Below are 25,227 nucleotides of genomic sequence, written 5' to 3' on the forward strand. Positions count from 1 at the left end.
TAAGCCTGGGTGATTACCAATCCAGCATGGCGAGTTTTGGAAGAAAAACTGCAAATAATCCTGTCACCCTTACTGAATGGCATGGGTCCCACAGAGACATTGCTGCTTTATGTTTCCATTAAAATTGAGGGATTGGGGGAAAGGGAAGATAATAAAATATCATAAGTCAAATGAAAATTGGAGACTGGCACAGCTACAAAACCACTGCTGTACTTTCAAATATATCATTTTTATGGCATGAATGAAAAATGACTAAAGGTGATTGCTATAGACTTGTGTGATTTAGTATTAGCATGAAAAGAACAAGGTAAAAACTCCAACCCAAAATTGGCAAACATATCAGCAGATACAGAATTACCAGGATTTTCACAAAATATTTTATTAGCAGGTTAAAAACATATAAAGAGCTATCCCCAATGAAGGTGAAAGCAGTGATAACTTGGTGTATATAGGAGAGAGTGTCAAATTTGTTGTTGTTATGAGGAATTTCATTGATATAGGATATTTTCAAAGGATTTCTACTTGGTTGCATTGGAAGCCTTTCAGGACGATTTTCAAGAAACTGGGAGAATTTCTAACTTGGTTAGAACTAAATCCATCAAGTTGTACGGTTCAGGGAATTAAGCTTTGGGTAGAACAGCCATACTTAAGTTGGGACAGTTGAAGAAGCGTTGCATCAGCAGGAAGAAGTAATAAAACAGTGCCTTATTGTGTTCAAGAACACCATGGTGGGAACAGCATGGAGCTAAAGAGGGAACAGTTAGAAAGAGGTACAGAGAGACTCCATTCCATGAGAAAATAAATGCAACACAAAAGAAATTCCCATCAACATCAATTGCGTATCTATCTTATCCAGGCCACAGATTGGGTATTACCAGCTTTTCTGCAATTTAAAATATTGATCTTTAAAAAGCCTCATTGAGATTTGATAAGCAGAGCCAAAGGATGCAGTTAGGGAGGCATCAAAGGTAAAATTTTGATAAGAGATTTGGGAGAAAGATTCCTTGAAGTCAGGAATGAAGAACTACAGTAGACTATCTGAATTCAGAGAAGTGGAATGAACATGCCACTCATTAAGGGACACAGATGAGACTAGGGGCAAAACCAATTATTAAATTTACAATTGGCACATAGCTCAATAGCTGAAGAATGATTGTTGCCTTTGTTCTTGATGAGAGCTTGCATATAAGATACACCAATGGAAAGGAAAGTTGTATTGACTCCTGCCTCTCCACATTATGTATCTTTCATCATAATAAAGAAAGATTCTTTCTGATAAAGATGAAAGACTTTAAAAAAAAGTGAGAATGCAATCCTCCGGAGAGATACTCACAATCTCTTTGCGTAAGAAAGAGGAAGTCAGACTGGCAAACTTCCTTTAATGCCCCCCCCCCCGCCCAGGTTTTTGGTAATATCATTGTTGTGCCATATTTTCTCCACTTGCGGATGACTATCTTCACTGTGTTCCATGGTATATCCACTGACTTGGAAATTTTTTTCTACCTTTCTCCTGACTGATATCTTCCAAATATGAGATCCCACTGATACTCTTTGCAGATCATGGCTTTTGTTGGAAGAGGCAACTACATAAATGTCAGAAATATCCTACTAAACCAGCTAAACTTTATATGGCTTGATCACAGTCACTTTAACTACCGTATTTTTCGTAGTATAAGAGGCTCTGAAGTATAAGACACACCTAGCTTTTGGGGAGGAAAACAAGGGGGGGTGGAATCTGCCTCTGCCTCCCAGCAATTTGCCTCCTTGCAGCAAACAGCAAACAGTACAGACGATATACACAACATACATTTTGTTAAGTTGTTAGAACAATAATAAAGCAGTTTTAAAAAATAAATCTAATAATTTGAACATTCTATAGGCATGTATAGTTATTGACTTACCTCCTTGTAGAAACAGCAAACAGCCTGTTTCAGTTTAGCCTGATTAGCACAAGAACAAAAAAATCTGCCTCTGCCTCCCAGAAATTTTCTCCTTGCAGCAAACAGCCAGTTTCACTTTCAATTTCAGCACCAGCCTCCCGATAATCAGCTGTTTCAGGCTGCAGGGATTGCCATAGCTTATTGCCGCCTCCGCAAGCCCCATTTTCCCCATTTGCTGCAAGGAAGTAAATTGCTGGGAGGCAGAGGCCAAGGGGTGGGGGCCGGTGGGTGGGCAGGGCTACATTCGAAGTATAACTTGCACCCAAATTTTCACCCTCTTTTAGGGGAGAAAAGTGGGTCTTATACTCCGAAAAATACAGTAATATCAGATAGGTTCTGACTACTATTTACCATCAGTTTGAATATGACTAATTCTGAAGGCAGCCATATCCCTACTTATAAGACGATGTGCAGACTTACACAAGCAGGTTATTGTACATTTTTTATCTTGATCTGGTTTTTTTTAATATGTCAGAAACCCAGCATTTGAACAAGGGTGTGTAGGTTTTTTTATTTCCACTGATTTTAATTCTTAGCAAATTTTGCTTCTGCTTGAAATATTGAAAATACATCTGGCAAGTAAAATGAAAATGGACAAACTTTATTCCACTAAAATTATGGCATTTCCCCTTCATATTTGATAGTATACACTTCATAATGCTTTTGAGGTGGATACTTTACTGATGGTTTTCCAACTAAGTGCTGTTGAGATTGTCTAATGGCCTATTATTGAATATTTGGACAGTAGGAGCCTGACTGAGATATCTTTATTATAATAGACCTAGAAGATGAATGTTGGAAAGGGAATTGGTTTCTGTCTTCTTTCATTATGTGAAGATTTTTAACATGGTGAAAGATTAATGACATAATGGTCACCTTGACTCAGGCATCTTCTGCTATCTTCAGCAGTACTGAAAGCCTAGAGAACTGGTGAATTATTAGCATCTTGTAGCTAGTCGACTGCTTCTTCTACTTAAAATGATTTTGAATTTCAAGGCTCAAAGACTGCACCATCAAACAAATCAGCTTGCAACTGAAGGAGAATTGATTACTTGGTCCTAGCCTTGCCATAATGCAACAATACTGAAGAAGGTGGTCAGAATAGCAAAGAGGCATTTTAGTCATAATCATCTCAAAAATCAGATCAGGTGGGAAACTATACCATTTCTTTGATACAATGGCAATAATATGAATTTCTGGGCAAAGGATCTCTGAAAACATTGCATTCGCTGAAAGAGAGGGCAATGATCTTAGTGGAAAAGGCTACACAGACTGGAACTCTGGATTTCAATAAAGGTGAAATGGAGATGCTGTGAATGTGCTAATTATGCTACATATAGCAAATGAAACACAGATTTAAGTGAAGAAATTAACTGAATAGACTTTCAAAAGTTGTTGCCAGTTCCATATTCAGTTTTTGTTTTATACTATCATATTTGGAAGCTACCATGAGTACATGCTTAAAAGAAAATGTACATAGGCAAACATGTCCTAAAGGAATATTTGGGGAAGAATAATGCTTGACTTTCATTAAAAGTGCAGCCTCTGTCACTTAAGGCTTTTAACTATGTAGGAAAAATACTGTAATGACATAATGGTCACCTTGACTCAGGCATCTTCTGACAGTTTCTTCTGAAACTGACAGCCACATTCTGTGAAAAGTACAGAATAAGTTCCTACTTTATTCATTCAAAGACTTAAAAACTATTTGTCTTTTTCTCCACAATTAACATAAAATTTGAAAAGGAAATAAGGGAAACTAGATATGTACAAATGCTGCTGAGATATTAAAAAATAACTCTTCTTGTGTTTTATTCTCACATATGATCTTATTTACAATATCAATTTTCCCTGTTTTATGGAATGAGCCACAAAATTCAGGGAGATCAAGTGTTGAACATAACAATAATACCATGATACTTTCCTTTATTAACCTAAGGGAAAACTATTTGTAAATGGTCCAGGCATGTGCACCTGAAGTTTAAACCAAACACTCTGCAAAAGGCTTAAATTGTGGACCACAACTTTACAAACAACCACTACCATTATGATACAAACAGCTGGGTATGGCTATTTTCATTCAATCTGTGACCTTTTCTGAGTATTTGGCTGGCAAAAGATGAATAAGCTGATTCTCAAAATGGTAATCCATATTTTCTTTTTTCTTGTGTGAAATGGCCTTTTCATCTGAATTCTAACCAACAGATCCATTGCAAGTTTAATATCACATTTAAAATAATATTAAAAATAACACTGATAAGCACACTTTGGATTTAGAATTTATAAAGGTGAAGTAATATGAATTCATTAGTTTAATCAACTATGTTAATCAACAATGGGTTATATTTGTTGTTATAAAATTGTATAAATATAAGGATGGTTTTTTCCCCCCTGTTAGGCAAAAGTAGGCCAAGCTATGATGCTTGTCTGGTACTGGTTAATATAGTGGACCAGCAGAGCCTCTAAAGTATTATTGTAGCTCTCATTACTTTAAATCATGTTCTCTTTATTTTTTTAATAATACTTCATCTGTTTTCTCAATGGAAAGGGATAGTATAGAAAGAACCCTGTTTGCCCATGTTGTGAGAGACTGAAGGATAAAGAATGCCAGAAGATACAAGTGAATTTTCTCTTTCGTTAGGGATGTGGTTTGACAAAGGATGTGGAAGAATTAAGCTGACAATTGAAGAAAAGATACTGAGGAGAGATTCTTACTTATTAATGAAAAAAATAAAGTGGAAATTCTAAAATAGGAAATATTTCAGCCTAACACAGAAATTTAAATCCTGTCTTCCCCTTTACTTCATTTGTTTCCCATGATTCAAGTTACATAAAAATAAGTAATATATAAACAATGTAGCAAACTTAAAAACACACCATAAATAATACTCTAACTTCAGTAGGAACAGTACCACCGCACCTGACACTGTTACAAGTTAAGGAAGGTGCAAGTGATGGTAGAATTGGTAGGAATAGGAGAATATATTCTGAAATGTGTTTAGTAAGTTTATACAAGACCAATGTTTTTATGTATAGACTCTGCACTCAACATGCAATTCAACATGCATTTCTGTGTTATCTTTGGCAAATGTTTGTAATCACATTTTAATACTCACTCTGAAAGTCAGATCATGCGTAAGAGGAGAGGTATTGAAGTAGTCAAAAATGGAAACTTGGAAATCTGAAAGTTTAAGACCTAAAAAATAAATATATAAATAAATAAATAAATAAATAAATAAGCCAATAAGAGTAATCATTCTGCAATCATATGTTGGCTAAATTTTCACCTGAATCTGATCGGTATTTTTCCTCCAGTTTCTTTTTAAAACCTTCAACTTCTTCTAAGAGTTCCTGATTTCTTGCTTCAGATTCCTTTAGTTTGCTAAATGAAAAAATGGAAATACAGTGATATGTGAAACATAAGTTAACCACCACATATTTTACTGCCTCTATTCTTTGTTGAGTGGCTCTTCCAACCCTCCTAAATTTAGTTATTTTTCATTTCCATAATAGAGGTGTTATTCATGGTTATAATTCATGGGTGTGATATACTGCTTCCAATACTAAAGACAGTTATACCAATTAAATTAAATACCAGTTGCTGAGTACCATCAGAAACAAACAAATGCCTAGAAGAGATCAGCATAAAAAAAGTCTTTAATACATGTTAAAATACATCATTACACAGGACCCAGCCCTTTCAAAAATTACCTTTCAAAGGACAGGTTGGCATCTTTCACTTTCCTTAATTCTTCTTGGACTAGCTGTTTGGCACGTATTTCAGCATCAAGAGCAGACTGTAATTCCAGCCTTGCTGACATATCCAGCTTCTGACTACGTCTCACTTTCCAGAGTGGATCCTGTTACATCAAGCAATTGTTATTTCCTCTACATTATTAATAACATCTTAAATATTAATGCTATTCAAAAATTTCACTTGTACCTACGACTATTAATGAGTGCATGTTTGATTTGAAAAGTCCTATATAATTGGGGGAAAAAATGTCAGAATAACTCTTTACAGGTACTCCTCATTCATTTAGTGAGAGTTTAAAGTTACAACGACACTGAAAAACATGATTTATGGCCATTTTTCACAGTCATTACCTTTGAGGCATCCCCCACGATCATGTGATTAGAAGCTTGGTAACTGGTTCATACTTGCAGTGTCCCAAGGTCATGTTTTGCAACCTTCTGACAAGCAAAGGCAATGGGGAAGCTTATCAACTGCAGTGTTTCACTTAACAAATGTGGTATGAAAGGTCGTAAAATGGGACAAAACTCACTTAACAAAATCTCACTTAACAACAGAAATGTTGTTATAAGTCATAAGTCAAGGGCTACCTGTATTTCTCAATCAGTTCGTATTGATTTTACATTCTTATCAGATATACATAAATGCAATCTGAAAAAAGAGAGAATGCAATGCCAGTAACACTTAACCAGGATGTTGCATTATGGACCTCTGTTAAACTTGCAGGTCTCAGGAGTACCACTCTTTCCTTGGCGTGTAATAGGTGAAACATTTTATTTCCCAATTTATTGAAAGGAGTGGAAAAGAGCAAAGGGAACATCAGATGAAACAATTTCCTGTCCTATGAAACATTGCCAAGTGTATATTCTTTTTTTTGGGTTGTATATCATCTCCAATTCCTGCTTTTCTTGTAGCATCAAATAATATATTATTATTGTCTATTCTTCCTCCAAATGTTATAATCTAGTCATTCTTCCCAAATGGATTTCAAAATAGGTAATACTTAAAATAAAAACTAAATGAAAGGAAATAAAAGCTGCCCATAAAAGTACTACAACCTTCTTTAAATAGCTACTTAATTCTTACGGATTAAAGGATTAAATCAAATGTGATTAGTTTCAGTTTTGATTTAAAACAATGAACCAGGAATGTTGGAAAATATAAAAGGATTCATATTGAGGGAGTAACTTTGTCTCAAAGAAGGATGTAGAAATAGTAGAAAAAGGCATAGAATTCCAAATTGGTCAAGTGTTTCTAATCTGGAAAATAGGGTTAGTAAAAGGAGGTATAATGAAATTTAGAAAAATATGTATAATAGTGAGATAGCAGCTGGTTTTTTTCTTCATCTCTCATAATAGTAGAACTCAGATCTCATTCAATGAGAACTCACCAGGAGATAATTTTTAATAAAGTATAAATCTTTATTCGATGCAAAATTCATTTGTGGAAATCATAGGCTGAAGATGTGAACACATAGATCATGAAATTGTCACTCAGTGAGTATATAGGATAACTTTACGTACAGAAGCAGCATATAAAAAGGACAGACTGGGAGCAATAAGAGTAGAAAACAATTCATATCCTATTTGTGGACATCTTAAACTATCTGCCCAAGTTGATGAATTAAATAGACTGATGATTTGAGCCATCATGGTGTTTATATGGATCTCATTTCCAATGTATCAAGGAGCTTTAGAAACACCACAACTGAATAATAAACAACCTTTTCCTCTTCTTTTAGAGAAGCAGACTCTCATTTACAGAGGCTAGCAAAAACATGTGAGATGATTTTTCTCAGCTATAAGCACTATATCCATGCCATGGTATAGCTCAGATGATGCAATGACTCTGTTGGATTATGAGGGACATGTTTAATGCTGAACTCTTCACCCTCCTATGACATCTAAGTGGGATACCAGCAGCCATAGCTGGTAGTGATTGAATTGCAATTTAAACATCAGACATGATAAAGCTTTCCCATTAATTAATCATGTATATTTCCATGCTCACCAGTGTTCTTGATCCCAGACTAGAGCTTTTCAATGATTCAAGTTCTTCTGTCATCTTAGAAGCTAGTGCCTGAAGATAGCCACGTGCATCTTTTTCATCACTGACCCTAGTGTGTAAAGCATATTAGAAACATTATTTTACATAGGCGGTTACTTGAAAATGTTTCATATGTATTCAATCACATTAAAACATTAGTAAAACAGTTTTCAAACTATCTAAATATGGTCTTGAATGAAAACATATCATAAATTTGAAACTAGCAGAGACAAGACTCTTTTTCTACCTACGATTAAACAATTTTTATCAATTCTGTGGCTCTTTTCATGCTTATAGTTTTGTTGTTTGGAATCAACATAGCAATAGCACTTAGACTTATATACCACAGTGCTTTACAACCTTCTCTTAAGCAGTTTACAGAATCCGCATATTGCCCCCAACAATCTGGATCCTCCTTTTACACCCTCAGGAAGGTGGAAGGCTGAGTCAAACTTGAGCCAGTATAAATTGAATTGCTAGCAATCGGCAGAATTATCCTGCAATATTACATTCTAATCATTGTGCCACTATGGCTCTTTCACCCTTTTTCAACTTTATTTCACTTATAATATGTTTCTTCTGCAGTGGAAACATTTAGATTTCACCATACTATTGGTTAGGAATAGAACAAATTCCAAGCTCATATTTGAAATTCCTTTCGTGTTTTCAGGATGAGGAAGTCTCATTTATAATATGGCTCTTGAAATATGACCCTTTTAAATCTTTTTTTTCCTGCCCAGTGAGGCTTTCAAAGAAAGGCCCTTTCAGTTCCTTCATAAAATTAAAATGAAACAAGACAAAAGCCAAAAATTACTTAAACCAACTACTTCAATCACAATGTTCAGGACTATGAGAGAGACAAGTCAAGACTATTTTTACCATGTAGGCTAGCTTAGTAGTTCAAAGAAAACTTCCTCCATGGATATTATGCTTTAGAACCTTATCTTTCAGTCAAGAGGAAAACAAATATTATTAACAATATTAATAATTAATTAATGAAAATAATAACATGTCCCATTTAACTTGACAGTTGACCCATATTCATAAACTTGCTTTGGCAGGCAGGCACACACAAATTAGCCACTTTACTGAAGACAACAATGAAGACCCAAAGGAACTGCCTTCTGCTACAAATAAAAACTGAACCCTATATTTACGTTTCTCCCCAAGAGTTTAAATTCTTGGCCTTTTCCTCCCATCCTCCGAGTCAATAATATGAGAGTTTGTGGGCTAAAAAGACTGAGACAGTAATGGAAGACACTGTAGTCATATACAACAAAGAGACAGACGTCTGTTAATAGCTTATTTCAGTACAATTCAGTTGGAAATTTCTCTTGATGTTTCTGAAATTTCGTATTTGCTCTTTAAAATATTAACTTTAACATTAAAGGCACCATTTTATTTTTAACTCTGTACAAAACGGGAGGAGGGGGAGGGATAGGAGTATTAGGTATATTTGCTGCTATGAGTTATTTATGAAAATATTAATGAGAAGAAATATAAGGTTTTACTGCCCTTAGACAAATTCTCCACATTGGGGTCACTGAAGAATGTAATATTTTTTTCCATTCAGGCTGACTATTAAATTTATGAAGAATATTATAGTGGAGGGAATAATGAAGCTCTGTTGCAAAGGGAAAACAAATCCCTTTACTATTTTGGTTACATTATCACGTTATTTAAGAAAATATTTAAAGATTCAACACTGTTTCATCTTACTTATCTTGTACCAGAGCATTCAGAGTCTCCAAAGTGGGGCGTGGGAGGAGTTACAGCTGGGTATTGTCACGGCCCATCTGCCCGGAGACTGAGATAAATCTTGAGGCCACACTCAGAACAGCTCATGTGATCAGACCGCATGGTCGGTGGTCGCCATTTTGAACAAGAGAGCACAGGCGTGGAGAGCAGTTCCGGTCTCTGGTCGCAGAGACTGCAAGCGTCCGCGACCACCACCAGCTCAGAAGAGGACCGGGTCTGAACTCCACTGGTCATCCAGGGAGGGCCACAGCATCGGGTGGTAGGCCGGATCCAACTTGAGTCGTGGATCAGCAGTGTAGGAGAACAAAGAGAGAGGAGGGGGATCGTCTAACCGTAAGTAAAGCGATGGCAGACAATCTGAGGAGTGCAGGGCTGGGCAGAGCTTCCCCAAGGGGGGCAGACCCGGAGAAGGGTCCTCCTGAGGATCCTACCCTGCAGAGAGGGACAGAGCTGCGGCACCTCCAAATCGCAGAGGGAGCACTCTAGGAAGGAAGGGAGGGTGACCAGGACAGCAGGCAGGAGAAACAGGGACATGATCAGCCCTTTCCCAGCCAGATCCCAATTCCCAGTCAGGGCCACTTCCCCAGGGGATCCTCCTGGCCTACCAGCCTCGCCACGTAGTTCCCTAAGGGGGGGGGTATCTCCCTATCCCCCCCACTATCTCCAGCCCATCTTTCCAGAGCGTGAGGAAACCCCTTCGGCCGCCATCCAAATAGCCAGCCAAGGCAATGCCTGGCCCCACAAAGCCCTGATCCTAGCATGAATCCAGAGCTTCCAGGCTATCTCCGGCTTACCCAGAGCTCTCCCAGGGCTTCCAAGAGATCTTGGCTAGAGCCATTGCCCAGGGCATCTCCTCAGGCATGCAGCATCAGTTTCAGGGACCTAGGAGTAAAGCAGGCCATAGCACACCTTGAGGTCATCTAGACCAACCCGGCCCTTCCACCTCCAGGGACCTTAGAGAGGATTCTCCCTCCACAGCCAGTGAGGACTCGGGGTCAGAGAAGGAGGAGATCAAGGAAGTAGATTTCTCTGACAAAAGGGAAACCCAAGGCCCCATCCATCTTGGGTCTATTGCCACCCACTCTCTTTACCTCCTTGCTACGTAAGGCTAAGACCACGGCAGGCCTGGACATTCCAGTAGCCAATCAGGACATTGCTAAGGCTGGCACGAGCAGAGGAGCTAAGAAGGGTCCCTTCCACAGACTCCAGGTAGAGAAGGAGGAAATCCCCACCCCAGATCTGTTTCTAGAGGTGCTCAAGTCACAATGGGCCCAACCAGGAACCTTTCCCACTCCTGGGAGCAATGATCGCAGATTCTATAACATTAATGCTAACTTTGATCAAGTCTTGCAGGTTCCATCAGTGGATGCCCCAGTGGTAACCCTGGCATCCTCCTCGCCAGTAGTGACGGGAGACATTTCCAACTGCCTGAAACCGGAGGACAGGAATGCAGAATTAGTCATGCGCAGCCTGGAACAGCCATGTTCCAGGCGGTATTGTGGGCAATCAGGGCTGCCACAGCAGCCTCTTTTTTTAACAGGTCTACCTTGCTATGGCTGGAATAGCTCCATGACAGAACCCCAGCTTCTGATATCAGACTCCTGCAGGACATCACGAAGGTGTTGGCGGCCACCCAGTTCTCAGCGGATGCCACACTGGACGCGGTAAGATACTCTTCCAGGGCTCTAGCCTCATCAGTGGCATCCAGATGTTTGCTGTGGCTGCATAACTGGCAGGTGGAGTTCCGGGCAAAGTGGCATTTGGCAGGCACAGAGTACACAGGAGGACAGCTGTTCGGTCCATCCCTGGACCCCATCGTCGTTGAGGACAAAAACAAGGGGAAGGTCCTTCCATCCATGTCCAGACGACCGGATCACTGTTTGGCACTGTACCCCAGAAGGTCCAGTTTTTGAGCACCTGAACAGGACTTCCAACAACCAAGGTACTCTGCGCCCAGGTTCCCCAGACAAGGCGATAGACAGTTTTCTAGGGACAGGTTCAGGTTCCAACAATCTAACAAGTGCCCATTTCGAGGGGGAGGCAGCCGCCCCTTCAACGGAAACAAGTAATTCGGGATCGAATCACCCTATCGGTGGCCGCCTTTCTCTATTCGTGGATCACTGGGTGGACATCACCATGGATGCTTGGGTGTTGCAAACTGTCAGGTTCGGTTTCCACCTGGAATTCCACTCACAACTCCCGAATAGATTCTGGATCTTCTCTTCCTCCAGGAACCCGGCCAAGTGCTCTCTCATGCACAAGGCTATCCAGCATCTACTGGAGATCAGAGCGGTAGAGCTGGTACTGGAAGGAGAGAGGAAATCTGGGTTCTATTCGAACCTCTTTGTGGTCCCCAAGAGCTCTGGAGGGTGGAGGGCCATCCTGGACCTTAAGTTACTTAATTCCAGGATGGTCTACCATAGGTTCAAGATGGCCTCACTCAAGTCTATCCTAGAGGGGATTAGATAGGGGGATTTCCTAGCCTCCATTGACCTCACCGAGGCTTACTTGCACATCATGATTGCACCCGACCACCGCAAGTTTCTCAGGTTCTCCTATGGGGGCACCCATTATCAGTACAGAGCCCTTCCCTCCAGCCTAGGTTTCAACCCCTAGGACATTTACCAAGATACTGGCCATGGTGGCAGCCCACCTCTGCTCGAGCCCGGTCCGGCTACACTGCTACCTTGATGACATCCTTGTATTAGCACCCTCACTAGCTCAAGCAGAAGGGGACTTAAGGCTCACCATCGCCACACTGAAATCTCCGGGGTTCTCGGTTAACCTCGAGAAGAGTCACCTGACACCCACCACCACACTCCAATATTTAGGAACCATTATTGACTTGGTGGGGGGAGATATTTCCCTCTCAGAGGAGCACAGGGACAGCATTGTACAAATGATCCTAGAGATTCGCAGGCTTCAATCTGTCTCTGTAGCCTTTCTTTCCAGGCTTCTCGGCAAGTTCATCTCCTGCATCGGGATAGTGCCTTGGGCCTGACTCCATGCCAGGGAGCTGCAGTAGTTCCTGCTTCCCCACCAGAGAGACGGGACAAGCGACGCAGAATTCAAGGTCAGGATGATGCCTCAGGTACACCTGTCCCTCTGCTGGTGGATGTCCCCAGCCCTGTCCAAGGGCTCCCTGTTCAGGGAGCCGGACAGACTTGTGTTAATGACAGACGCAAGCCTGTTCGGTTGGGGGGCACACCTTGATTCCCAGCTGGCCCAGGGGCGGTGGACACAGACCAACCTCCGCAAGAGCATCAACAGGTTGGAGCTCCAGGTGATCCACCTGGCCCTATGACAATTCAAGATGACAATAGCGGGGAAACATGTCCTAGTCCTCACAGACAATGTGGCGGCCAAAGCACACATGAACAAAAGGGAGGCACCCACTCCAAGGCACTGCGTGATGAGGCAGTGAGATTGGGAAACTGGGCGGAACGGAACCTCCTATCGATCCCAGCAGAACACATCTCTGGGGTGGAGAATCACCAGGCGGACTGGCTCAGCAGGGAGACAGTGGACCACAGAGAGTAGCAACTTCATCCCAGCATCTTCAACCAAATCTGCCAGAGGTTCGGAAGACCATTGGTGGATCTCTTCGCCTCCCCGACAAACGCCTAGCTTCCGAGATTTATATCGCGGTTCCAGACACAGGAAGCGATGGACAACGACTCCCTGTGATGCCAGTGGCCATCAGGTCTTCTCTACACCTCTCCTCCCCTCCCTCTCCTACCCAGGGTACTCAGGAAACTAGTACTAGAGAGGGCAGAGGTCATTCTGGTGGCTCCATACTGGCCCTGACGCCCCTGGTTCGTAGACCTGATAGAGCTGTTTATCGCCCCTCCTCCCGGAGGATTCCCCAGGGGAAGTTAATCCTTACCCAGGGGAGTCTGCTTCACCCAGACCCAGACTGGCTCTAATTGGCCGTCTGGAGATTGAGCAGACACAGTTAAGAGAGACCCAGATTTTCACCAGGGTCATAGGGACCATAGAGGCGGCCAGAAGGAGATCCACCATTCGCATCTATGACGCGACCTGGGTCTCCTTCGTGGCCTGGTGCCACTTGGCTCAGGTTCCTCAGGTTCTGGACTTCCTCCAGGATGGACTGAAGAAGGGCCTGGCCCCTAGCACCCTCAGAAGCCAGGTCTCAGCCTTGGCCACCATCCTGGGGGGAGTGGGCACACAGTCCTTGTCCCAACTGCCCATCAACAAATGGTTCCTCAAGGGAGCAACCAACCTCAGACCCCCGGTGATTCACAGTTTTCCCTCGTGGGACCTGCCCACAGTGCTCCAGGCTCTTCTGGAGGCACCCTTCGAGCATCTAAGGGAGGTGAATCTTCAGCTGCTCACCCACAAAGTAGTGTTCCTTGTGGCTATTACCTCAGCCAGAAGGGTGTCAGAGATTAACGCCCAGGGCAGATCTCTGCATCTTTCACAGTAACAGGGTAGTCCTAGGACTAGACCCTGCCTTCATGCCAAAGATTAATTCCCCCTTTCATAGGGCTCAGGAGATTATTCTCCCAAATTTTTGTCCAGCTCACTCCAGCAGAAGGGAGAGGTCCTGGCATCACCTGGATGTCAGGAGGGCGCTGCGCATCTATCTGAAGTGCACGTCGCCCATCAGGTGGTCAGAAGCCCTTTTCGTCTCCTACCACCCAGCAACCAGGGGAGCGAAGGTCTCCCCAGCCACCATCAGTAGATGGAGCAGGCTAGCCATCTCCAAGGCCTACGAGGCACGGGGACTTCAGGTGCCCGAGGGCATCATCGCGCACTCCACCAGGAGTGCAGCTACCTTGGCGGCCTGGGCTACCCAGGCCCCTATCGAGGACATTTGCAGGGTGGCAGCATGGGCTTCGCCCTCTCCGTTCATCAGACACTATAGACTGGATGACTTCGCCTCCGCGGAGGCGTCCTTTGGGAGGAGACTCTTTCAGAAAGTGCTGGATACTCGGGGGGACTCAGGCCCTATGGACCCTCCCAGGGACACCTAGCTTTGGTAGGTCCCAGCTGTGACTCCTCCCACGCCCCACTTCAGAGACTTTCAGTTGGTCTTACCTGAACTGCATGTTCTGAAGGATGGTGTGGGAGTAGTCATTTCCTGCCTGTAGTACTCCCCGCGCAGGGTGGGCCTGAGTAGAGTGTTACCAATCAATCAGGGACCAGGAGGGGAGTGGGGGGGGGGTTACCCCGTTCCCTTTCTTCTAGAGACACCTTGACTGGATCATTGGTTAATCTGAAGAGTCAGAGGAGGGGTAGAGGTGTGGCCTCAAGATTTACCTCAGTCTCTGGGCAGATGGGCCGTGACAATACCCAGATGTGATTGCTCCCACGCCATCCTTCGAGACATGCAGTTCAGGTAAGACCAACTGACATTTTTTTAGTATAAAAATATTGAAATAGCAAAATGAAGGAGAGCCGTTGTGAAAAACATTTCTCTTGGTATTTAGGCAATAATTAAAACTAAGATTTAGTTGCTCTCATTGTAGAGAAATTAGTCAATATGGAATTTATAAATTGCTTGTAAGGGTGAGAAAAAAGAGAAGACAATATTCTAACCTATTAACGTTTGCTGTTATGTGTAATTTATAAAGTTGATCACATTCACAAAATGATACATTTCAATTATCTTCAAATTTTACTTCTGTTGAGAAGACTCCAAGTATACTTTTTTTTACTGGATCCCCAAAGGGTACATACCACTGAATGATTTCTGCAATCTGAGCTTCCCAATGGGCCACAGATTCTTTCTTTCCTGCCAAATCCTGAAGCTCATCCTCTAATTGTCTGTTTTGCGATGTCAATTTATCGACAAAGGAACAAAGCTGTGACAACAGAATGTATTAATTAGTAGTTAATTAACTTTCATACGTGTAATTTAATGTAACTTACATCCATTCAAGCTAATTGTAAACTGCTTGCAACATGTCAGATTATGCACCGGGTTGGGGGGGAGGGGAGGAGAATTGAAAAAAATCTGAATTTAAATTTGAGATTTTAAAAATGTTTCTCCTTAATCTCAATTACCTTTTCATTTTCAGTTGTTAATTTCTTGTTATCTTCAAACAACATTGTTCTCTCTCGTTCATACTTGTCTTTTAGAGTTCCCACAGCTTCTTCCATCTCACTGTGCCTAGAATTGAAGATCCCATAAATACCATTCTAAAGATTGCTAACACCTTTTTTTTCTACTTTACTTTTGGATTTCAGATACTTTTTGAACAATTTAAAAAAATAAGTTTTCAAAACACAATTGTATAGAGTACTTACTTCTCTCTTTTTGCCTTATCCAGTTTATCTTTTAATACCATGATTTCTTTTTGAAGGGCAAGCTGATGGCTTTCTATATCATGTGCCTCTTTTTTCACATTTTTTACTTCCAAGACATGGGAAGCTTCTCGCCTGACCAACTCTTCTTCATAAAATGAAATTTTATTCTGAAGCTCTGAGTTCTCCTTAGCTAGCTCTTTCTGATGCTCCTGCATGGCCATTCCTGCACCACGCCCTCCCTGCTTTACCTGCAAAAGAGCAAACATAGTTTCTAAAAAGAGGAGGATGTAAAAGTTTATCTCTCTAATATCAAAAGTAAATATTTGATTGAACAAAGAGACAAATCAGGATGCTTCAAACATATCGGTTAGCTCTTGGAAGCAACAAGAAATTGGAATTCCCAGAGTTCTAAGCCATAAGAATGGTGGATATTCTGTAAAAGGACCTGCTGTTTACTTTTTCCAAGGTGAGAAAACTCTATGAGAAAACATAGAGAAGAATAGAATGACACAGGATTTATAACAGGAAACAGACTTCTAGCCTTTCCAGTGCTATGTAGATTATTAGCATGTTATGGAAAGATATTTTAGCCTAGTCATCTTATCAGCTGAACATAAGTGCCTTACTATTTTTCCTATAGCAGCACCTATGCAGTTTACCATATTTAAGTTGCCTCAGCTACATATTTTCAGTTTCAGTCACAAATGGACTTCCGTGGACCTTACTTCATAGTTAAGTGGTCAGTAGAGGGTGTGTGTGCATAAGTGCACTAAAATGCCTATCGTCTCTATCATTGTATTTTTATTCTCTTATTCTTGTTCTCATTTTTGTTTGACAAATGCCAATAAACAAATAAAAAATAAATTTTAAAGAAATCCCATAAACTACATGGCAACTTTTACATATTGTGTCGTTAGGGCCATAAGCATGGCCACCTATGTAGATCCATGTCCTCCAATGCATGATTAGGTCCAAATGATCCTATATTCATCTTTGAGTGGAAAAGGAGTTTCTACTTGAACTTGAGGCAGTAATCCATCTGTCCCCATTTCAAGAAATCATTTTTGGATTCAACATTGCTCCATAATTCTTACCTATCTTTACCCTCCCTTTTGGGAAAAAAATAGTGATTGGCTTGCAGCTTCAAAAGAAACTGGATTATTTGGGCCCCTTCCAATCAAATTTCAGGCCTGGGTACAATATTGAGACAGCAATAATTAGAGGAGAGGGTGGACTTTGATATAATCTCTCATGAAATCCTTCTGTACTTGCACAGATGTTTTGGAGTGGAGAGGTGGTTATTGTGATAGTTCTGTTTCTTCTTCCAGATTAGGTTCCAATTGATGTTGATGGAGAAATCTAGCCCAAGGCCATAGTTTATTGGTTGCCCCAGGACTTGATTCTCTCATCACACCTATTGAATATCTACACAAAGATGCTGTGTGAGGTTGGTATGAGTTTATGTATCATCAGCACACTGATGACACCTAGCTATGCATTTCAACTCTAGGCCATCCAAGAAATACTGTAAAGATTGTCTGTGTCTAGTGGCTTCGTGGGGCTTCATAGCAAGTTACATGGCTATGGATTTTCGGCTACTTGGATGTGGAAACCTTCCTTCCAATGTTGCACTGCCCTAAACAGAACCTGTAAACAAACTGAGCTCTTCCTCGCCTCTTGGCATCTGCTCAAAGAGCACATGGTATCTAATTTGGTTAGGAGGTCCTTTGGATAAATCCATCTTGTGTGCCAGTTACATCTATTCAACAGTCAAGAGGCTTTACTCACAGTTGTTCACATTATGGTCACCTCTTTGGATTTCTGTCAAATGGGCATGTTCTTGAAGACTACTTAGAAGCTACAGATACTGCCATGAGAAGTTTCATGTGTGCATCAGCCATCAGTCACCTGTGAACTTCTAGTTATAATTTAAAATGCTGGTAAACACCTATAAAACCCATCACGAGACAGAGCTGTTATTTAGACCACCGGTCTCCAATTACCCGTGTTATGATCTAATAAGGTTGGTGTGCTCTGGGTTCTGTCTATTAAACAGCCTCATATTATGGGACTTAGGAGTTATATTTTCTCTGTCACCACAGAATGTAGAACATAGAACAATAGAATTGGAAGTCTTCTAATCCAAACCCCTGTCCATGGCAGGACATCCTATACAATTCTGGACAAATGGCTATCCTGTCTCCTCTTGAAACCCTCCAGTCATGAAATACTTACAACTTCTGGAGGCAAGTTGTTCCACTGATTAACTGTTATCACTGTCACAAAATATCTACCCTCTATGAAAGAGCATTTTCTGAAATGTCTGCACGGTCCCAACCTCTATGTGGACCACTTTTAAATACTGCTGTTGTTAACTTTTTGTTAAGATGCCTGGAGTCACATAGTGAGTTGAAATTACAACAATAAATAAAATGTAGGTAACTTGTCAAGTAATACCGTGAGGCTGGGAGCATACCACCTAATCCTACATTTTTATGGAATGTCTAATATCTGCAACTGACTATAAATGAAATGTATATGATGCCAATTTGGTTTTAGATGTTTCAATATGAATATAAAATTAATAATAATTGTATTGAGCTTCCTGATAAGCTAAATTCTAGAACAGTTTGCAACTGAAAAATGGAATATATTAAACACACACACACACATACACACACTTCTTGTTCTTCCTAAATAAAGTAAGCCTCAAGATGGTTTAATCATTCATAACATAATCACCTTTAGTGTTTCCAGTTCATTTTCCAGCTGTTTAGTTGCTTTTTCACTACATTCTCTAAGTTTCCGCTCTTTTGATACTTCTGCTAGTGCATCATCAAGCTGTCCTTCTAGCTATAAAAAGAAAAATAAGTATAATTATAGAAACAACTTGAGCTTAGTCATTATTAATTCTACATCATCAAGAAGAACTAGCTAGTGTATAAAATCCTTGAAGTACTAAAAAATAAGCTAAAGCCCATATTAAAAACAGCAAGATTTACAGGAAAGGGAAAATAGAATGTAAAAACAGGTCACTATAAGGATACACTGAGATATCCTCATAATTTATTTCTGAAACTTAAAGAAAAATGTTTTCTCATACTTTATTTTCATTGCATTGGTTTCTACTATATTTTAATGTTTCACTGAATCTAGATTAGATTATTTTTACAGCAAATGTACACTCCAAATAAGAGGCAGATTCTATTTTGTTTTAAAAATAAGTTGTTTGATATGTAGAAAATATCAGTATAAAGAATGGAAAAATACAGTATTGTTATGATGAGATAAAAATTTTAACAAAAGTGCCTTATTATAGAGATGTGAGGTACAGTAAATAAAACTGTAACACAGGTTGCAAAAAAAAAATTCAAGAGCTGTTTTGGTTATTCCACGTAATCTTTATGTTTTTTTGGTACGCTGAATCTGAAAATAACCTCCATTTTGTCATAGGACATCACGTTTCCTGACAATTTAGGTAACTACATTAAATAAGGCAATACCTGGAATGTCTCTCTGAAGCATCCAACAGTAATCTGCCATCATTGTAATGCTCCATTTTCTCTTTCCATCTCTTTAATGTCTTGGTGGAATTGTTCACCTTGTTCCTCACTCACAGCTCCCAAATTTCAGGAAAGTAGTCAAGGTGGGACTGGAGGAAATGCATTTTCAAACTCATCAGGCAACCCTAAAGTTTGAAATGCTTTCAGCATTTTTCCGACGATCTTTTTGTAGTGAGGATCTTTGTTATTGCCTAAAAATTTCTATATGACTTCTTTAAATGCAATCCACTCTTCTTTTTGCGGAGCCATCATGGTATTGACAAACTCTTGATCAACTATAAGCCTTCTAATGTCTGGTTTGACGAACACACCTTCCTTCAATTTTGCCTCCGACAAGCATGGAAACTTGGTGACCAAGTATTTGAAGCATTTTCCATCTCTTGGAAGTGATTTTACGAATTGCTTCATCAATCCCAATTTTATGTGGAGAGGTGGTAGAAGAACTTTATGAGACGGTACCAAAGTTTCTCGGAGGACATTTTTTTCACCAACTGTTAGCACCCTCGGCTGCCAACTCTTCTTGGTCTAGTGATTTTGTCGGTCTCGACTGTCTCATAGACCCAGCTTGTTGCCTGAGCAGCGTGCACAAGACCTTCAAGTCCCCATACACTTGCCAACCATGGTCTTCATATTTAAGTTTATGAAGAACCAATTCCAAATTCCTGTAGGTTTCCTTCAAGTGTACTGAATGACCTACAGGTATGGAAGTGTAAAAACCATTGTGGAGTAAAACTGCTTTGAGACTTCTTTTTGAAGGATCTATAAAAAGACGCCATTGCTCTGAATCATATTGGATTTTAAATTGACCCATTAGACCTTCGACATCGATGCAATAAACCAACTTGTCTTCCTGGGCAAAGTAAGGAACAAACTCCTTTTCACGATGTCTGACCCATGATGATGACACTCCTGGCAACAATAAATTCCTGCTTTTCAGCCTTGATCTGAGTAACTCAGCAGCATCTTTGGGAAGATTCAAGTCTCTTACCAAATCATTCATCTCGTTCCGAGAAAACAATTTTGGTCTTGTATCATCTTCAAAGTCAGAACTTGATTCGTCATCTGGTTCAGGTATGACTTCACCTTCATTGGAGCTAGGTATCTCTTCCAAGGTAGCAGGGGGTTTGGGTACTGGTATATCTGTGCCATGGGGAGTGGGACAAATTGCTGAGTGAAGATTGGGGTATGAAATGGAATGCTTCCATTTGGAATTAAATCCTTTCATATCACATGAACAAAAGTAACAATCATCATTATGGTTCTTTTGCTCTCGCCATACCATAGGAATCCCATAACAGAAAGATTTTTTCTTACCCTTGAACCAGTTTCGGAGGTCCTCAACACACCATTTGCACACTTTATGAGGCGCCCAAACTTTATCTTGATCTCCAATTTTTAGTCCAAAGTATGCAACTTTTTTTTACAAAGTCTGTAATATTCTGCTGTTGCTTCAACACTGTATATTCATCACAGATGAAACAGAAACTGTCTGGCAAATTAATACACTTTCGCGGAGTCATAGCATAACGGTTGAAGAATGATGAGCTAACATGAATCGCGATGAAAAAGTGTGAACAGCCTAGAACCAAGAACCTGATGATGATTCGTGAAAAAGTGTGGCATGCAGGAGAGAGCAGCTCTGTGTCTGTACACGAGACGTCACAGTGCTGGCCACGCCCCCTGCACTGGCCGGAGAGGCTGCTAACTGCCCTGTGTCTCCCTCCCACTGGATTCTTCATGAAAGATTAACCCCTTTTAAGCACAGACTTAAAACTTGCTTAGCTTATGTATATATTGCTGACTATCAGATTTACAGTGCTATATTTTTTTTTACATAATTCGGACAAACCCTTTAAGGTTTTTTTGGCATTTTATATCTTAAATACACTTATGTGAATTAATTAATAGTAATTTGGACTTTAAATTTGGTTAAAAACCCATAATATTAAAAAAAATACCAAAAATTAAAAAAAATGATAAATTTGAAGACAATTTTGCATGTCTTGGCAAATCATGATGTCTAGGAGTTTTTTCAATATTTTATTTGTTTTCAGCACACCAAAATACATGGAAATTAGATGAAAATAATCAAACAGCTTTTTAATCGCAGACCTGTGATCTAGAAAACTGCTATGAATGTAGACATCATAATAGACTGTATTCAATAAATACTTCACACTTTCATTTTATACATTACCTTCTAAACTGGAAGTGTTGTTAAGAATTACACACACACACACACACACACACACACACACACACACACACACATTAGTTGGGTATAGCCCCAAACCAAGTCACACTAACTTTACTACGTAGCAGTAGCCGTTAAAATCCATGCTCCTCAAACACCCTGATGAACTACCTCTTTCCTTGCTTTTTCCAATTTACGCATTTCTTGTCTCATAGTGTCTGTTTTCTGCATGATCACTTCCACTTCTTCCTCTTTGTCACGGAGTTGTCGAGTGAGTTTCTGCTTGTAAGAACGCAAGTCTGCCATCCTCTCATTCAATTCTGAGAACTCCTGCATTGCTAGTTTTCTTTGTTGATGAGCATCCTTTAATTCTTTCGACTGTATCTTTAATCTTTCAGATGCCTCAAGAAATTGCTGGTGAAAGGAACAACCCAAATCAAGTTTAAAGCTATATTGAGTTTTAGGATACATTTGGTTAATGTCAAATAATACTTAGCAAACTGTACAGAAGCATGCTACAATTGTACCCTGGCAACTTTGGGGGAATGGCTTTGCGTCTCCCTCCTATCCTCAGTGTATTAAAAATATGTCAATATAATATCAATATTGGTTTTTTATTATATCACCAGCTTGATATACACAATACACTATACATTTATTTTTAATTTCTCTCTATTATTCCTCTTCTTTTCTTACTTTTTAAAATCTATTTCCCTTTCTTCTCCTATCTTTTACTCATCTCATTTACACACTGTACCTAGCATCATCTGATTAATTCTTTCTCTCTTCCTTATCTTTCCTCCATTCTCACATCTTCCATTGTTCTATTTCCTTCTCTCTTCTTTTCTTCTCCATTTTCAAAGAAAAAAATATATAGATTTTTTAAAAATTATTTTACTGTGATTGCTGCTTTTGCTCTCCATTTGCATTTTGCAGATCCTTTCCTTCCCAGAAGCAGAAAAAGAATGTAATTGAAATATTCTGGCAAAAGGAGCCATGGGATAAGAAATAAGTAAAATATTTACACTTGGTGATCATCTATTCTTTAGAGATTGCATAGGAAAAGCAGTTTTTCACTGGAATTAAAGACAGAGAATACCTTAACATAGTTATGTACATAGTTTTTTACTTAGACGCTTGGCCTTCCTCTAATGAGCCATCAGCCAGCTGGTCTTCATACGTGCGGAAGTGCCAAAAAACAGAAGAACAGCCACCTGGTGTGCATGTGTGAGCCAGAAACATGATCTTCCAGTTTCCACCACGTGCATGCACACCGGCCAGCTGGTCTTCTCATGTGCACCAGAAACCAAAAGATTATCTTCCTGGTGTGTGCATGCGCACCGGGCGGCTGCTCTTCTGGTTTCTGGCATGCATGTGCACGGCATTCAATGCCAAAAAGATTCGCCAACACTGCTCTAACCCAAGGATAGGCAACCTTTTGTAACTCTGAGCAACAAGTGTGATTCCGTGATTGCATTTGTGCAGGTTTTTTAACTTGGTTAAGGAAAGGTTAAGGTTTGCCCAATTCCTTCATCTATGATTTGATTTCCATGTTCAGCCTATAGCCATGGAATTCTCAAATGGTTTCCCACCCAAACACTACTAGTAGTGGTGTGCCAAATATTTTGAGCCCAAAACATCCCATTCCGAAACTCATACATCCCATTTCAAAATTGAAACAGGCTGCTTTATCTCACAAAAACATTTAGACATTATTCTGGTATTAGCAAAAATGTTCTGAGCTTGAAGTGACAGAGTTATGATTAGCTAGAATGAAAATTTTAAATTCAAAACATTTTGTACACCACTATGTTAATTATGCAGTATAGGTTTTCCTTAAGCAAAAATATATACAGTATATAATTCAGTTTAATCCACAATTGAAATGTTACTCTCAATTGGCTTTGATGTATGGAGGAAAGCAGTAGAGGAAATAAGAGAAAGTTAATGAAATGTGGCATTGTTTGTTCATAGGTAAGAAACTAGATTTATGGCTATGACATTGTAGCATAAAATGTCTTGTTGGCAATTGCAGGATGCCTTTTTTTTAGTGACAAATTTCTTCTGGCTGTTTTTTGTTGTTGTTTATTAAAAACAGTTAAAATAAACCTCGCATCTCTCTCCAATAGTTGGGGAATTATTAAGTAAATATAATGGAGCAGCTAAAGAAGTCTTGATTAGTGAAGTCTAGATCCTGATTATTGTCTACTCAGCCATGAAGATTGCTGATTTATGTAATCCTAAAAAATATTGCATGTCTATATTATAGAATTCCTATTATGCCGAAATTCCCAAGCTTTGGAGAAAAAGTATGTGATATGAATATGACAAGTAATATATTTTATTAATAACCATTCTTAAACTATGTTGTGCAGATGGCCAAACCAGCTGTTTTATACCTCTATTTCCTAGGCAACATATATCTCACTTCAGTGAAGCATTTTCTACAATAAATACCTTATGGAGATCTTCCTTCTCCTGCCTTAGTATCCTGCATTGCTTTTCAAGGCCTTTTAACTTGTGGGTGGAGTCTTCATGTTCCTGTCGCAAGGTCACTGCTTCTTCAAACTGCCGTCCTAACCTATTTGAATCTATGAACAGGGAAGTTTCTTTTCACAGAGGATAGAGAAACATTTTTCTCCATTAAGATGAACAATTCTTCCCTGCTGCAATATATAGACAGGCAAAATCACAATTTATCACTCTTTGAATTCTCATTGAACTAATGAGAATTCTCACTGAATATTTTCCACAAGGAAGAGGAAGGAAATAATCACAGGCCAATGTGTGGTGCAGGCATTACAGGAAGAAACAGGAAATTAAGTTAAGCGATGAAGGCCCCCACCCCTCAGTCATCTCTAGCTTAAATTAATCTTCCTGCCATCAGGATCTTTTCAATCGAAAGATTCTTTATATTTAAGCTTTTAAGCTAACAAGAACTGGGAACCTCTACAAATAAAAATACGAAAGAAGGGGAGGGAAAATAAGACATAAAATCTTCCCTTTGGCTTTCTATCATAATTCCACCACGGAAAACTGGTGGGGGAAGGGAGCAATCTTTCTGAACAACCAATACTTTAGGAATTTTAAAAATATGTTGTGTGAACTTCTGTAAATATGGCTACTGTTGCGTGAAGGGAAAAACATAACCAATTACAAACCATGGATTTATCAAAACATTGCCTGGCATTCCTTCTACTTTATCATTCTAAACCATTCTTCTTACTGCTACTTCTAATGAATTACTGAGCATCAGTTACATCTCATTTTTATTTTAATGAGGGCTTATATTTAATCAGCAGTAGCAAATAAAGATACTACTTAAGGTTGGCGCCATGTTTACAGCATTCCAGGTTGTTGTTTTTTTCCTTTTTTTAAATCTGGGAAAAAATACCATATTTTTTGGAGCATAAGATGCACCCTTTTCCCTCAAAAAAGAAGCTAAAAATCTGGGTGCATCTTATACACTGAATACAGCATTTTCTGCCTCCCGAAGTCCTGCCCCCTTCACCAAAATGGCCTTGCATACCCTTATAGAGGCTTTCAGAGAGCTCCTGGGGGCTGTAGAGGGCAGAAATGAGCAATAAATGGGAATTTTTTGTTCAATTTTGCCCCCCCCCCCAGTCCCCAGGAGCACTCTATAAGCTTCCTAAAGTCTATCCATGCCCTTTTTTTTGACAAAAATGGGCCCGTTTTTGA

General features: G+C 39.9%; 1 protein-coding gene across 4 annotated transcripts in view; it reads right to left on the reverse strand.

The window, feature by feature from the left end:
• CDC42BPB (CDC42 binding protein kinase beta) overlaps nucleotides 1-25,227 on the reverse strand; it is a 111,426-nt gene that overhangs the window by 30,104 nt on the left and 56,095 nt on the right. For 3 of the 4 annotated variants that reach the window (XM_087726738.1, XM_087726729.1, XM_087726727.1), the window contains exons 12-21: nucleotides 23,986-24,119; nucleotides 21,700-21,942; nucleotides 18,514-18,624; nucleotides 15,772-16,019; nucleotides 15,529-15,634; nucleotides 15,202-15,326; nucleotides 7,705-7,810; nucleotides 5,652-5,800; nucleotides 5,228-5,322; nucleotides 5,057-5,136 (exon numbers count right to left, since the gene is read on the reverse strand). In XM_087726738.1, coding sequence (XP_087582864.1) covers nucleotides 5,057-5,136; nucleotides 5,228-5,322; nucleotides 5,652-5,800; nucleotides 7,705-7,810; nucleotides 15,202-15,326; nucleotides 15,529-15,634; nucleotides 15,772-16,019; nucleotides 18,514-18,624; nucleotides 21,700-21,942; nucleotides 23,986-24,119 — 1,397 coding nt within the window. Of the gene's footprint in view, nucleotides 1-5,056; nucleotides 5,137-5,227; nucleotides 5,323-5,651; nucleotides 5,801-7,704; nucleotides 7,811-15,201; nucleotides 15,327-15,528; nucleotides 15,635-15,771; nucleotides 16,020-18,513; nucleotides 18,625-21,699; nucleotides 21,943-23,985; nucleotides 24,138-25,227 lie in introns of all 4 variants that reach the window. The other variant, XM_087726742.1, reaches the window with a different exon arrangement.

Source organism: Thamnophis sirtalis, unplaced genomic scaffold, assembly GCF_051295495.1.
Source record: "Thamnophis sirtalis isolate CommonGarterSnake01/CBP01778 unplaced genomic scaffold, rThaSir2_p1.2 scaffold_1, whole genome shotgun sequence".
Taxonomy (NCBI): Eukaryota; Metazoa; Chordata; class Lepidosauria; order Squamata; family Natricidae; genus Thamnophis; species Thamnophis sirtalis.